The sequence below is a fragment of the Crocodylus porosus genome, unplaced genomic scaffold (genome assembly GCF_001723895.1).
Source record: "Crocodylus porosus isolate Cpor-Errol unplaced genomic scaffold, CroPor_comp1, whole genome shotgun sequence".
Taxonomy (NCBI): Eukaryota; Metazoa; Chordata; order Crocodylia; family Crocodylidae; genus Crocodylus; species Crocodylus porosus.
This window is the reverse complement of record NW_017728943.1, coordinates 7,772,801-7,787,800: the sequence shown is the minus strand read 5'-3', so window position 1 is coordinate 7,787,800 and position 15,000 is coordinate 7,772,801. Positions and strand designations below refer to the sequence as shown.

Sequence of the window (15,000 nt, the reverse complement as noted above, 5' to 3'; positions counted from 1 at the left end):
ATGAGCGCATATGGACAGTTTATGGCTCCACCAGCTGCATGTGCTGTATGTGCATGTGTTCACTGCACTGCTAATTTGCAGTGCAGATGTTTATGACACTGAAAGATCCCCAAAAAAACTGCCAAAAAAATATATGGCACAGCACATGTGGCTGCATCATGTGCTACCCGAAACCAGAACGTGGCCAGCCAGAGCCACACTCCAGCTGCTGGCCAGGCTCCGCATGCCCAGATCGCTGCCACTGCAGCCCAAGGAGGCCCCCAGGACCCCAGGTAAGGCTACTGCAGCCGGCCCAGGTGCTGGCCCTAGCCTTCCCTACCCCCCCTGGGAGCAATTTGCTACACACCAAAGTGCACGTACAGGTGCATGGCCAGGAACAACTAGCAGTGGCACAAATATCTGCTGCTGCTATTTGTCCATGGGGAATTTTATGTTTCTGCTCATGAGAATGAGCCTTTAAGTGCTATTTTGGAATTTACACAGATGTTAGATTCTGTTTCCATCTATACAATATCTCCATTTACCAATGGAGGGGTCCTCACATGTTTTGGCCCATTAGCTTGGTGGCCACGGGCACTTACCCAAGGAGCAGGAGATCCTGATTTGAGGTCTCCTTCACCCACCGGGGGTTGAACCTATATTTCTCCAGCAAAGTGTTTGTGCATTATGTTATGCCCTGAGATCCCTGTTCTTCTTCTCCCCCACCCTTTGAACCTGGTCTAATGGACAGTGTCCATCTGACAAAGCCACACCATCTGGCTTGCTCCTCCCTCGCCTCCCCCACCCCCAATGTTCCACATAGTTTTGCTTCTTGGCTGCCAGCTTTAGCAGAAGGGAGGAGGATGCCATTGTCCTTTTGGCTTTGCTGGGAGGTGGAAGTTGCAGGTTCCAACCCCTTCTGACTGATGGTCTCCTGCTACTGGGATAAAATGTGGGAGGGCTGCCTTCCTCCTCCTAGTTACTACTTGCAGTTTTCCTCTGGCCACACTTTTGGGGATTAATATAGCACTACATAGAGACCAAGGTGATTCCGTTCTGCTATAAAGCTTATGATCTTTAGCCATTAAAGCATGCTCAGAAAGGATGTGCAGGTGGAAAAAGAATCTAGAACTTGTGTATATGCTAAGAATGACCTTTATACACATATGCAAATGTAATTTAGACATGCAAAAGATGATTTGATCCAAAGTGCTAAGACCAGTGCTTATTAACACTTTGTCAGTAACACAGTGTGACCCTTCCACTTAATTCTCCCTTCATTTCCTCTCTCACAGGGTCCCTTTGTGCACATAGCCAGTATCTGTGCTGCTGTGCTCAGCAAGTTCATGTCAATCTTCTGTGGTGTGTATGAGGTAAGGCACAGGTTTTTGTATGTACCTGCCCTGAAGTTCTTTGGCAGGGCAAAGTAATTCCTTCTCTGGAGGAGAACAGCAGTAGCATAACAAGGGTGGGGTGACTGGGGCAGCTGCCTGAGGTGCCTACTTGGGGTGGGTGGGGGCAGGGGTGGAATGGAAAAAATGCTGCTGATGCTGCCATGCAATTACTTTGGCAGTGGCAGCAACCAGAAATTGCCGCTGCCCCTGCGTGGCAACTGCTCTGGGTACTCAGTTACATTGTTAAACCTCTAGAGAACAGCCTAGAGATGCATGTGAAGTGTTGATAGGGAGAAAGTACCAAATGGGATTTAATAAGCTATGATAGACCAATCAATTACAAGACAGAGGAAGTGGCAGTGAAAGATCAGATATACAACTCAGTAAATTACGAGGGACTATCCAGGTGTTTACAGAAATATGTTAGAGGTCACACTAGTTAGGAATATGGACAGCCAAGTTGTAGTATCTGATAACCTTTGTCCCTTTGTAATCCTTTTGGGCCAGATTCCATTCCACCTATCAGGCATGTAAGCAGACTTAGGTGCTTATGTATATTCTTTCCATCCTCCTTGAATCCCTGAAAAACTGTTCATGCAAAAGGTTGGTGGGCCTGCTCCCCCCTACTACTTTTTTATGACTCAGCTTTAAATGTAAGATGACTGCCTGTTACAAAAGTAGATGCATTAGTGGACTTGAAAAGAGTAGAATAGAATTCCACTTGGGTACCTAAGTCTACTTAGATGCTAAACAGAGGGAATAAATTCTGACACTTTCCTTATATACAGATGTACCAAGTAACTTTTATATAAGGAGCAGTTTATTCTAGAAGATGCATATATAAAGCCTAGCTAATCATAGAAACTGTCTACATGTCTGCTATAGAAGTAGTCTGTGTAGTGAGAATATCATTGTAGTGACCAGCTGTGTATTAATGTTTCGATAAACTACAATTACATACATTGGCTGGCTTTGTGTACAGACTGATTCCTTGTAGAAGCTGGCTGTGTAATGTAACTATAAGAGATGTTTATAAAGATTGGATCAGTATAAAGACTAGTGCACAGTACAGAGATTGGTGGCATGCAGATACCACTGTAATTGCAGCACGGTAGACCTGTCTGTGCATACTGACCAGATATTGAGGCTAGAGAGCAGCTTACCCTACTAAAAACTGGCAGTGTATAGAACCTGGCTCACTACAGAAGAGATGGCTGCATCTGCTATTGGCTGTTGCTTTGTTTCTGACAACATGAGGACTAACCTTGTGGCTGAGCTCCCTCTAACCCTGGCATGCCCTTCTGTGGCTGGGCTTTCTGTTCCAGAATGTGTACAGGCAGCTCGATCTCCTGGTGGCGGCTTGCGCAGTTGGAGTTGGATGTTGCTTCGGGGCTCCTCTTGGAGGCAAGTGTCTTCTTATATACAACATCTTACATATACCACATTTACCATCTAACTATGAAATCTCATACTGCCAAGGGAGTCCTACTTGGTTCCTTTTTAGTTTTGTGGTGAAAAATGTTCCTTTTCTCATGTATTCACAGAGAATAAAAAGAAAGGGAAGAGAGGGAGAGGGATTATGGAAAAAAAATATCAAAGAAGTAAGATGTGCCCAGGAATTGTTATTAATATTGGTAGAGCCTGATGGGTCTTCATGTACTAGGAAGATCTCCCAAAAGAGTTTGCAGGGAAAGGGTAATGCTGCCTACACAACCATTAAGGACCTCATCAGATGGCAAGAACCAAAGAACAAGAAAGTCAGGAACCAAAGAACATCACACGAGGGTAGAAAGTAATGTTGGTCACAGCAGATAGTGAAATCACTCATGAATAGGAAATCATATTACTGGTGACCACAATAAATGATTTATTAATAGATAAAGATAACAGAGACTTTGAAATATGACTGTGGAGCAGACATGCCATAATTTATCCATGTCTCACACTCATAAATCAGAGTAACTTTTTTAGCTTTCTAAATGTAACAAAGTTACATCTTCCTGTATCTAGGATCAACCGAGGTTCATGGCAACAGCACCACTCAGTCAAAGGAGGGAAAACTGATGCATCCATCATTTTTCATCGACTATTCCCCTTTTTCATTGTGCGTGTTAAACAATGCCTCCTCATCCATGGCTTGGTCATTCTGCTTAGTACATTGAGTGTACTTGATTCTTATAGTTGTTTAAATATTGTGTGATTTCCTTAGGGCAAGCAATTGATTTGCTGTCTTTAGATGGAATGAGTAGGAGCTACTCATTGGGCTACAATTTATACAATAAATTGGGCTACAGTTCATACAATAAATTGTAGTCCAATTTGCAGAAGGGGTTTGTTGTATGATGGCTTACCATGAACATAAGAAGCTAGTTTGGCATCTAACCAATAAAAGTTTCTTTGATACTGAGTGAACTGGAAAAGCCTAACATGAAGAAAAGAGAACTCAAGCTCAGAAGGCGAGACTAAGGGCTGTATCTAAGGATGGAATAGCAGCCTCAAGGGAGAGGTTAGATCTCAGGCTGCCTAAGAACTGCGAGAATGGCTCTGGTTGTGAGTCAAGCGTCTAGCAGATGAGCAGGCTGTGACTGGCTAAAAACCAGCAGCAGTGTATAGGAGGAGTGGCATACAAGCAGGAGACATGAAGTCGTCAATCTCTGGATGCTAGCAAGACGATGAAAAGGGAGTCCCCTACCAGAACACAGGCTATAGCGCTGAACTCTGGCCAGTGGAGTCTGCAGGCCAACACTTCATGCCCAAGTCATTGAGGTCAGGAAAACAGATCTTACGATGACAGGCTGAGAGCCATGGGACTCTTTAGCCTGGAAAAACGCAGGCTCAGGGGTGATCTGATGGCCACCTACAAGTTTATCAGGGGTGACCACCAGGATCTGGGGGAACGTCTGTTCACCAGAGTGCCCCAAGGGATGACGAGGTCGAACGGTCACAAACTCCTGCAAGACTGTTTCAGGCTGGACATAAGGAAGAATTTCTTTACTGTCCAAGCCCCCAAGGTCTGAAACAGTCTGCCAGCGGAGGTGGTTCAAGCGCCTACATTGAACACCTTCAAGAGTAAATTGGATGCTTATCTTGCTGGGATCCTATGACCCCAGCTGACTTCCTGCCCTTTGGGCAGGGGGCTGGACTCGATGATCTCCCGAGGTCCCTTCCAGCCCTAATGTCTATGAAATCTATGAAAATCTATGAAATATCCTATTTAGACCTATAATATAACATTTTTATTTTGGGTTGTTTTTGGTCACTTATGCAAACAATATCAAAACATTAATTTGAAATGGAACATGTTCAAATAAAGGCTATTAGGTTTTTTAGGAAACTGGAGAACCTATCACATGAGAGCAAAAATTTGAAAGAATTTGGCTTGTTAAGCTAGGCAAAATGAAGGTATATAGAGGATATGTATAAATGCCTTCATGAGGTGAATACAAGGGTGAGAGAAGAATATTTGGTAATTTATGATGTGGTTGAAAGTAAATTTTCTTTTGCTTGGGAAGTGTCTCGTAATCCAGTGGTTCAAGGTTCTTGCTGGCTGCCTGTAGACTTTTATTTTCTCATGAATGCCTTCTTTGGCTTTTGGGATTTTTTTTTACTTCCTCTGAAACACTGGATAATAGATATGGTACAGATGGAAACTGACTAGGATACACAGACATTCCTGCTGGTACTTGGAAGTTGAAGTAGTTCAGGTGCCTGGCTGCAGGGCCTCACTCAGGGTCAAACCCAATGCTAGATTTGCAGTTAGGAAGCAAATTTTCCCCAAGTCACATTAACAAAGGCTGCCTTTTTTGCTAGCATGGTCCTCTTTCTTGGGTCATCTGACTATATTAAGTCAACAATTCTCAATCATAGCAGTATGAAGGCAGTGATGGTGCCCGTGTCTCCCTGGTTCTTCACCTGTGGTGCATTATAGTCTTTTTTTTTTAATGGGGCATTTTGTGGCTGTGGTGTACAAGAAGGATTGGGATGGACAACTTCTAGGACATTTTGGGAACTTGCCTGCCTACAAATCCAGGAGACCACAAAATCAAAACAAGGAACAAAATTAGTTTTTGAAATGAGGTGCTGCTAAATGCAGAAGGAGAAGTCTCTGGAGTTTAGAACATTTTAGAACCCTTCTGTACACCTTCCTTCTGATCCCTTTAATCCTCATAGTGCTTGGTAAGACCAGACAAGACACAGCCAAATATATTTTGATGGCTCTGGTATGCCAAAGACAGCTTGAATTTTTGCACTTCTATGCCTCTTTTCCATTCCAAAGGATCTACTTTGTCTGCTTCTAGATCTGCCTTCCCTGTAAGGTAGGATAATCCAATGCCTGGATTTGAAGTCTATCCACTTCTTTGACCTGGGAGTTGGATGCCTGTTGCTGATAGAAGCGTTCTTTTTTTGTCACTGGTTCATGCATGACATCTTGATCGGCATTTACGAGACAGCCTTATGTTCCACAGTGGATGAGTTCCTCTTCCTGATGCAATAAGAAATCTCTAAGAATAAGAAATGTGTAACACTGATACCCAAAAATATGAATGATTTTTGGGAGTTGATATAGAGTGACCCATCCTTAAGACGGGACAAAATATACCTAGCAACAACCTTGCACTACATCTGTCCATGAGTGTAAGCTGAAGTAGATTTTTCTCAAGCTATTGAAGGATCTAAATAAGGTGTTCCTACTTGCAAAGGGTCTCGGTCCTGCATTTAACCTCACTCTAGTATATTTGGTGTTCTTTGGAATAACTGAATCATAAAAGTAGGGATGTAAGAAACCCCTGAAGGTCAAAATGTCCCCCTGCTGGCCAAAATGTCTCTAAGGTTGGCTACATAAGGCACGTTTGCATATGGGCAATCCATCTCAAAAGAATTCCAGTTACTGTACTGGTAAGTAACTTTTCATTTTTCTGGCCATTAGTCAACTCTTTACCCAAGGGTCCTTCCATTTGGATAAAAGATTATTAAGGTTTAAACTGTCTGTCATTAGCTCTATTATCCAATATAGAGGTACAATCAAAATGGACTTTGTAATTAGATACATGTAGTGAGTCCTTAATATCAAACAGAATTCATAAGTTATATTTATGGTAGTATAAGAGTGATGTTGTAGCTAGGATGGCCCAGAAATTATGTGAAAAGCAAGGATTTCGTAGGGTGATAATGTTTATTGGACCAACTATGTAGTTGGTTATATTTATATCAGTTGTAAGTTATATTTAGGCATATTCTCCAAATCAGCAGAAAGGTGGTAGCAGCAGAGAAATTAATCTCTTTGTACATATACCTACAAACTGAATGGATCTGTGAGTCTTAAAGAGTATAGAGGCAAATACCTAAGAATACTGAAATACTGCTATGCCATTTTTTCATAGGGCTTTTCTGTACATAACCATGATTTAACTTCCTGATTCTGACACAACTGCATGCAGAGGTCATTTCTTTTCTAGCTGCCTGGTTTTTTTAGTTCATTTCATGCCAAAAATAGAAGCTTTAATATCTTTTCCTTTTGGGGCAGATTAATTTTCAGGCCATTTCCTGTTTCAGTACATATTTTTCTGAGGAACTATGTTTTCCTTTCCTTTAATTTTTAAAGAGTGGATTTCAGTGGGTTTATTCAAGGCTATAGTAGGGCTGCCTGTACACGTATACATGTGCTTGGAAGGAAGGGGGAGGGGCATTTTTATTAGAGTAATTCCCAGATAGCCGCTCTAATTAAAATAGCTCATCATCATGTATTAAGTCCCCCTGCGTTTCAAAATGGCCACAGGGGTGCTTTAACTAAAGTTCATTCTTTCAGCCCTATGAGAAAAGGTTAAAGGACCTGGATCTCTTCAGCTTCCACAAGAGCAGGCTGAGAGATGATCTTGTGATTGCCTACTAACTCACTGTGGGAGGCTGGGCTGGGGGAGAGCAGCAAGGAACCAGAGCACCTCTTGGCGTAACAAGAAACAATGGTCACAAACTGACAGAGCAGATTTAGGCTAGATTTCAGCAGGAACCTCTTCACCGTAAGGGTGGCCAGAATTTGGAATGGGCTTCCAAGGGAGGTGGTACTCTCCCCTACTGTAGCAGAGCAATAAGGTGCCTGCTACTGAAAAGCAATAGTATGGGCTCAGGCGCTGGTACCTCACCTGGTGAGTCAGCTGACCGGAAGGGGCAGGGCTGCCCACTATAAAAGACAGACAGGAGGCTGTGGGTGCTTCCTCTCCCTCCCTCTCCCAACCGGCAGCCGGCCTGAAGGAGCACTGTTAGACCAAGGAAAAGAGCTTGGCCCTGAAAGGGGAAAAGGGAAAGGCCTGGAGGTACAAACCACTAGTTTTATGGGTGCAAGATGTGTAGTTTAGAGAACGTTTTAGCCAGGAGGCTTAGATTTGAGTTATAGTCGATTGGTTTGCGTTATTGCTTTGGTTGTTTGTTGTTACACCGGAGGACTGGGTGAGGCCATTAGGGGTTGGAGGAGGCCTCGTAGGGGCTCCATGGTGGCATGGGGATGCCGGTGCCAGAGAGGGTACAACGTTCAGGGGTGTAGCAACCCCAGCCCCAGGGCAGGGCCACGATTGTGAGAGAAGCCCCAGGGCAGGCAGGCGCAGGCCAGGGAGCATCCGCGGGGGCGCGGGCAACCGCGAGAGAAGAGAGAAGCCAGGGCGCGTCTGTGAGGGCGCAGAAAGGGATTGACCAAACAACATCCAGTACATCTGCGAGGCTTGGGGCATGGTACAGGGGTGGCTGGAGCCACGCGTAGCCCCTAAGGCTGGAGTGCACCGAGCCACCTAAGACAGAGCACAGACTGGGATACATCAGGGCACCGTGTCAAAGAGGACAAAAAGGCAGCCTCCCTTAAACACTATTAACATCAAAGACGTGGTGGGTGAGATGGTGAGGGTGCGTTGACACCAACTTGGCACGGTAGGGGGTGCTAGGGGAGTTCACAGCACCCCTAGGTCCTGCCCTGTCATGCCTACCTTGAGGGTCTTGAAGAGAAGGCTGGATAGACATCTGCTTGGTGGGTCATCTGACCCCAGCGCTCTTTCCTGCCCAGGGCAGGGGGTTGGACTCAATCTGCTGAGGTCCCTTCCAACCCAAACATCTATGAATCTGAATCTGTAGGGGGCACAAACTGAAATTAGTAGATGACGGGTGTAAAACTAACAAGAGAAAGTACTTCTTATGCAGCGTGTACTTTACCACCTCCTCTGGCAATTAATTCTACAAGTTGACACAGATAGCATAGCCAGATTCAAAAAAGGACTGGATAAATTCATGGATGATAGATCTATTAATAGCTATTGTTTGGAGATGTTTCTTTTGGCATCTCTAAATCAATAATGGTGGATGTCACAGAGTTCGATGTTCTCCCTGTATAAAACATTAATTTCTGCCACTGTCAGAGACAGGATACTGGGCTAGATAGACCGTTGGTCTGACACTGCGTGGGACTTTTTATGTTCTTATTCATTTCACTGAGCCACTTACCTCTAGCTTGCTTGTCTCCTCCAGACCCCAAATAACTACTCTTTCTGGACTTCAGGAGGAGACAAGCAAGCTAGAGGTAAGTGGCTCATTCTGGACTTTTAAGCGAATCTCCTTCAAGAGGAGAATGCAAATTCCCTTTGGACAAGTGTACCCTAGAATCCAGGTCTCCTGATCCTTGGACAAGTACCCTAGCTTTGGGGCTAAAATATGGGTGGGTTTTCTGCTCCAGCATCAAAAGATTACTAGTTGTAGGATGTTCTCCCCCTTGCTGCAACTAAAGTATTAGGTCTTACATGGCATTATGGAGTGTTGTTGTAGGACTGGACTGTTGTAGCTGTGACGATACAGGAAGTGTACAAAAGACAAGGGTGTTTTTGTGGTATATTTTATTGGACCAACTGTATTGCTGCGAGAGATGTTGGGCAAGTTCAGGCAGAAGTTGACCTGCAGATATCTCAAAAACTCTTGCCTCTTGAGGCTTGGATGATTCTGTGCTGCCCTGAAGCCAGCATGGCTACAGTGCAGTTTCTTATGCATGCTCAGAAAGGAAGCATAGAGCAAGCATAGTCACGCAAGTGAAAATAATATCTAAACTCTGTGAACGTGCCCAGAATTGCAATTTTGTGACTACATTAATAGGACTTAGGTGAATAAAGGTTAAATCAGTTTTAACCTATTATGTATAGGTCTTGTTTCAGTCCTAGTTTTACATCATCCCTTTTTAATTTTTGCATCCAGGAGGAAGGGGTGAGAAAGGGAGAATGGATATGCAAAACCCTTGGTTGGATGAAGGGGATTTGGAAACAATCTGTAACACCAGCTTTCAATTCTATCACTCACTCTCCTTTCTCTTCCTTCCTTTTCTTTGTCTGTCTGCCTCTTCCATCTCTTCTACTAGTAGCAGCCATATTATTACACGGATGTCCTGACGGTGGGTTGCGCTGTGGGGGTCGGCTGCTGCTTTGGAACACCGCTAGGAGGCAAGTGGTTGCTGACTTTCTCTATTCTTGGGTTCTACAAGCCCTCATGCCCAACACTGTTCTTCCCTCACCCACCACTTCTTTCCCAACACTATTCTTAGCCTAGGATCTCTCTCTGACAAAGAAACTTTGCTGTTTATGATGGTTTACATCTGAACTGCCTTTATTTTCAACCCTGCAGGGATATACTCTCCTGGGGTGAGAAAGGGATGCTGTCTGAATTCTGGCCTTATTCTTCTGCCATTGTCTTAACTCTGTCCTGTTTGCAAACTTTTTTTTGACCCAAACATGATGGTATTATCATTCCCTGATGGCAGGGAAGGGTGCTACAATTTATGGGGAGGCACCTATGATAGGTGATATGGCAGTAGTCCAGCTGACAATATCTCTTTTTTTCTCCAGGGGTCCTTTTCAGCATTGAGGTCACATCCACTTACTTTGCTGTTCGCAATTACTGGCGTGGTTTTTTTGCTGCCACTTTTAGTGCATTCATTTTCCGAGTCCTTGCTGTCTGGAATAAGGATGCAGGTAAGATAAACTGTGACCTCTCAGTATGTAGTGCCTAGGCAACTTTATTAAAGTATATCCCCTACATCTTCTAAGACAAGAAATACTAGGATTTGTGAAATCTTGTCTATTGTCCTACTTGTATGCCTGAAACAGTGACAAAGAAAAGAAGGGGACAATGAGGACATGGGCATAGACAGATGTAATGTTGTTAGTGCTTCAGGCATCTTAAAAATATAATCAAATGAAATATAAAAGTGCTACACCAGGGGTGTTCAACAAATGTACCCCTTTATATTTTTTCTTGTTTTTAGGAGGTGAGGGAGGGGGCAGATTGGGGCCCCCTATAGATTTCATAGATTTCATAGACATCAGGGCTGGAAGGGACCTCGGGAGATCATCGAGTCAGCCCCCTGCCCAAAGGGCAGGAAGTCAGCTGGGGTCATAGAAGTCCAGGGTGAGGGAGGGAGTACAACTGAGGCAAGGGCAGGAGCAGGCGCTGCACAGCTGGGGCAGAGTACGGGATGGTGCTAAGAGAGTGGTTCATCTGGGGGGCAGCTTCTGCCACTGCACGCACCTTGGCAGAGGCCTGGGGTGGGGGTTCATGCTCCCCAGATGTGTTCATGGAGTGGAGGCAGCTGCTGCTGCAGGCTGGACTCTGCACTCCGCTCCCATTGCCCCAAGAGCCATGCAATACCATGCTGCCAGGTGGGTGCCTCATCCATCCAGCATGTGTGCAGCCCACAGAGGGGCACTGCTCCTCCACCCCTACTCCTGGGAGTGGGCACAGAGAGCAAGCTGAGGTGGGGGGCAGGGAGCTACCACATGGGGCCTGTGGCAGCCGGCATGCCCCCCTCCCACCTCTGGGTAAGAAAAACAGTATGTGAACGTGCCAGGGGAGATGCTGCTGCTGGGCCCTGGGACGCACCCCATCCCTGCATGCCTGTACCCCACCATGACCTGTCTAAGTACCCCTAGGGGTATGTGTACTCCCAGTTGACAACCCCTGTGCTACACTATGGCATGAACCAGTGCTTTTCAGACTGTTCCATGGAATCCTGGGGTGCCACTATAGGTCATCAGGGGGTCCACGGAAAGACTGGGGGTAATTGGGAAGCAGACCAGGAAGCAGTGCACTACCATTGCTGTGCTAGAGTGCCTGGCTCTGTGTCAGTGTAACAGGGTCGAATGCCAGGGATGGCCATGATGCCCTCTGGTGGCCCCATAAACCATGCCCTCCCTGTTCTGCCTTCAAGGTACCTTCCACTCCTTGGCCACCACACCTAGATGTACTTATTAGATAGAAAGGGAAGTTGCCTTGACAGTTCAAGAGCCTTACTCTGTCCAATAGCCATCAGGTCCCTCCTGAAGACCACCAGCTTAGATCTTGCCCTTGAGCTGTGTGAGCACTCCCTGCCCATCCATACCCCAGGGTACCTATAAGCCTTAAGGGCCAATTATGTGGCTCCATCTGACCCTACACCCCACCCCATGCCTTGCAGATGGTATTGATCAGTCCCTCGTAGGGGTCTTGGCTCACTTGGCATCTTCCCCTTCTCTCACTGGGCTGTTTAGCTCAGGATACTGTGTTGGATCCAATTCATGGTCTCCAGCTCCAGTCTTGCCCTATCGGGCTTTGGCTAGCCCCTCTGGGGTGCCAAGCCCTTGGCACCCATCTCCAACCTGCTCTGGGTGCCAAGCCTTCGGACTCCAAGCTTCACCCTGCTCCCAGCACTGAGCCCTCTGGCTCCAACCTCTGTCCTGCCCCTCCCAACAGGGCTCAAGGCAATCACATACCCCTTGGGTGCCAATGGGACTTCCAGAAACCATCCCTCATAGTCCCCAACAAAACACTGCTCTAAACCATAATCAAAAGATAAACCTATAACACAAGTTCTCTCTTCTGGGCCAATAAACATCAGCAAAAAGGGAAAACAGCCTTTTCCCCTGCCACTTAAAAGGGAAAACCTTCCCTCTACCTTGGGATAGACAAACAAGCACTTGGGGCAATCTTTACTAGGTACCAGCATAATCCCCAGCTCTGGGTTACATCCCCATAAGCTCCAAGAGTCTTACTTGTAGTCCCAAGGCAGCTCAACAGCCCATCAGGTGCTCCCTTGCAGCTTTCCTAGCCAGGAGCTCCTGTCCCTGAAGCTTGCAGGTCAGGAGCACTTTCCTCTTCAGCTCTCAGGGGCAGACAGTCCTCCTCTGGCTCAGACCCTGGTTTATCTTTCCCCCAGGCCCTACCCCTTTCTGGTCAGGTGACTCCACCAGGTTGGCTGCAGGCATCCACTGTTTAGGCTTATGGGCTGGTTTCCATGGTAGTCCATCTGTAGCAGTGCCTTATCTCCCTTGCAGGGATCCAGCTCCAGTCCTGCTGCGGAGCAACTTGCACTGCAGTAGGCTTCCTACTGCTTATGTAGGCATCATCCTAGTGTGCTACTGCAGAGCAACTAGATCTGCAGGAAGCATTCATAATTCCTGTTTCTTCAGGCTAGTTCTCCTGCAGCGTTCTCTCTTGCAGTCTCTCCCCATCTAGGGCTCTTCCTGGGCCCTTTCTCCTCTAAAGTAGCAGTGAGTCCCTGGCTTTCTGTTACAGTCAGTCTTTAGGATAGGGTTAAAGGTGGTTAGAAATTTTGAATACCACTGGCCTAAACAGTATAAAAATTACCTGAAAGGACAGGAACAGGTTTAAAGTGCTTCACAGCTGTAAGGATGGGGGTGTATGCATTCTTGAGGAGTGCAGGGTTAACCAAGTACCTCAGTTTGTGAGGAGTCCAAATCTGAGGCTGAGGCTGTGCCAAAGGGATCAGAACTATGGTAACTAACTGTCCATTAAAATCCAGGCAAAGGCAGCAACGAGGATATCCCCAGGTAGGGAGGAGATGGCATGTTATGGACAGGCTGCAGAGAAATAGGCAGTGAGGGACTCATAGGCTGAGTGTGCCTATTGCAGGGCTAGCTGTCCAGCAGTGGTACAGCAGGGCAGAACCCTGCTTGAGCAGTAGGAACACTGCTAAGCCAGCAGGGTAGCAGCAGTAAACTGTCCTGAAGGCAGCTTGGTCATCAGGCCCAGAGTGGGAACTCCTGTGGTTGGCTGGAGAGTTACTTGCCAGGATGGGATGGGGCTTAGGAAGCACATAAAGCCAGTGCCTGTGCCCAAATGGTCAGTCTGACCATACAGGCTGCCTAGGAAAGAGCTGTGGACCAAGAAGGCTGCAAAGAAGTTCATGGCCTGACAGCAGAACTGCCCTGGAGACTGTCAATAAGACATGGAAGATTTGCAGAAGAATACATCCCAGTGCAGGTTAATCTTGTAGCCCAGCCAGCAAACTGGTGGATGTTTTGGCTGTGGAGAAGAGCTGTACTGCTACCCAGCACATCCACAGATGATGGATAGTAGAATGACCTTCAGGGAAGGTTAGCTGTGACATAAACAGGGGTAACTGGTGAATGAACAGGCATGGACCAAGAGACTTAACAGTGGGGGTCTACTACAGACCTCCCACCAAGGGGAAGAGCTTGACCAAGAATTCTTGGGTCAGCTCACGGAGGTAGTGAAGTCTAAGGATGTGGTAGTCATGGGGGACCTGAACTTCCCGGACATCTGCTGGGAAGAGAAGTCAGCCAGGTCTGACTGCTCACGTAGGTTCTTAGCCAGAATGCAGGACCTCCATCTAAGCCAGGAGGTGCACAGCCCCACCAGGGGAGACACCTTGTTGGACCTGGTCCTGGCCATGGGAGATGACCTGGTGAGGGGGCTGCGGGTGCTCGACCCCCTGGGCGACAGTGATCATCACCTGCTGAAATTCACCATCCAGCACAAGGTGGCAAAGGCCTGCAGCAAGGCAGCAACCCTAAATTTCAGGAGGACAAACTTCACCAAGCTAAAGAGAATAGTCAGGGATGCACTGAGGTCCCAGAGGGGGGGAGCCAGGTGTCCAAGGAGAGTGGTTGCTCCTCAAGGAGACGGTCCTCCAAGCCCAAAGAGAGGTAATCCCAATGAGGACCAAAGGGAGCAGGAGGGCACATAAGCCCCCATGGCCCACCAAAAGCATCTGGGAATGTCTCCTAGCTAAAAGGGAGGCGTACACCCAGTGGAAAAGAGGGGACATCACCAGGGAGGACTATACTGCAGTTGCTCGGGGATGTAGGGGGGCAGTCAGGAAGGCCAAGGCACAGATGGAACTGGGACTAGCTTCCCGGATTATGGACAACAAGAAATCCTTCTTTAAATGCATAGCGGGTAAAAAGAAGGTTCCGGGTAATGTGGGGCCCCTGCAGGACATGTTAGGAAATTTGGTTGTTACACCAGACAATAAAGCCAATATATTCAACGATTACTTTGCCTCCATCTTCCTAAGCAGGGAGCGGAACAGTCACCCCCCCCCTGCTGGGCCCCCCTCAGGCCCCAGGGGAGGTGCACCTAGGCCACGGGTTAGTGAGGAACTAGTTAGGGAGCTTCTGGAGGGATTGGACATATTCAAATCAGCTGGTCCAGACAATCTCCACCCTAGAGTACTAAAGGAATTGGCCGAGGTCATTGCAGGACCCCTGGCACGGCTTTACGAGCACTTGTGGTGCTCTGGTGTGGTGCCGGAGGACTGGAAGAGGGCCAATGTGGTTCCCATCTTCAAAAAGGGGAAGAAGGAGGACCC

The 15,000-nt window shown here is 46.8% G+C and overlaps 1 protein-coding gene across 1 annotated transcript in view; it reads left to right on the top strand.

The window, feature by feature from the left end:
- CLCN1 (chloride voltage-gated channel 1) overlaps positions 1-15,000 on the top strand; it is a 69,532-nt gene that overhangs the window by 27,890 nt on the left and 26,642 nt on the right. Inside the window, exons 6-8 of the mRNA XM_019548526.1 lie at positions 1,275-1,352; positions 9,757-9,835; positions 10,238-10,363. Coding sequence (XP_019404071.1) covers positions 1,275-1,352; positions 9,757-9,835; positions 10,238-10,363 — 283 coding nt within the window. The remainder of the gene's footprint in view (positions 1-1,274; positions 1,353-9,756; positions 9,836-10,237; positions 10,364-15,000) is intronic.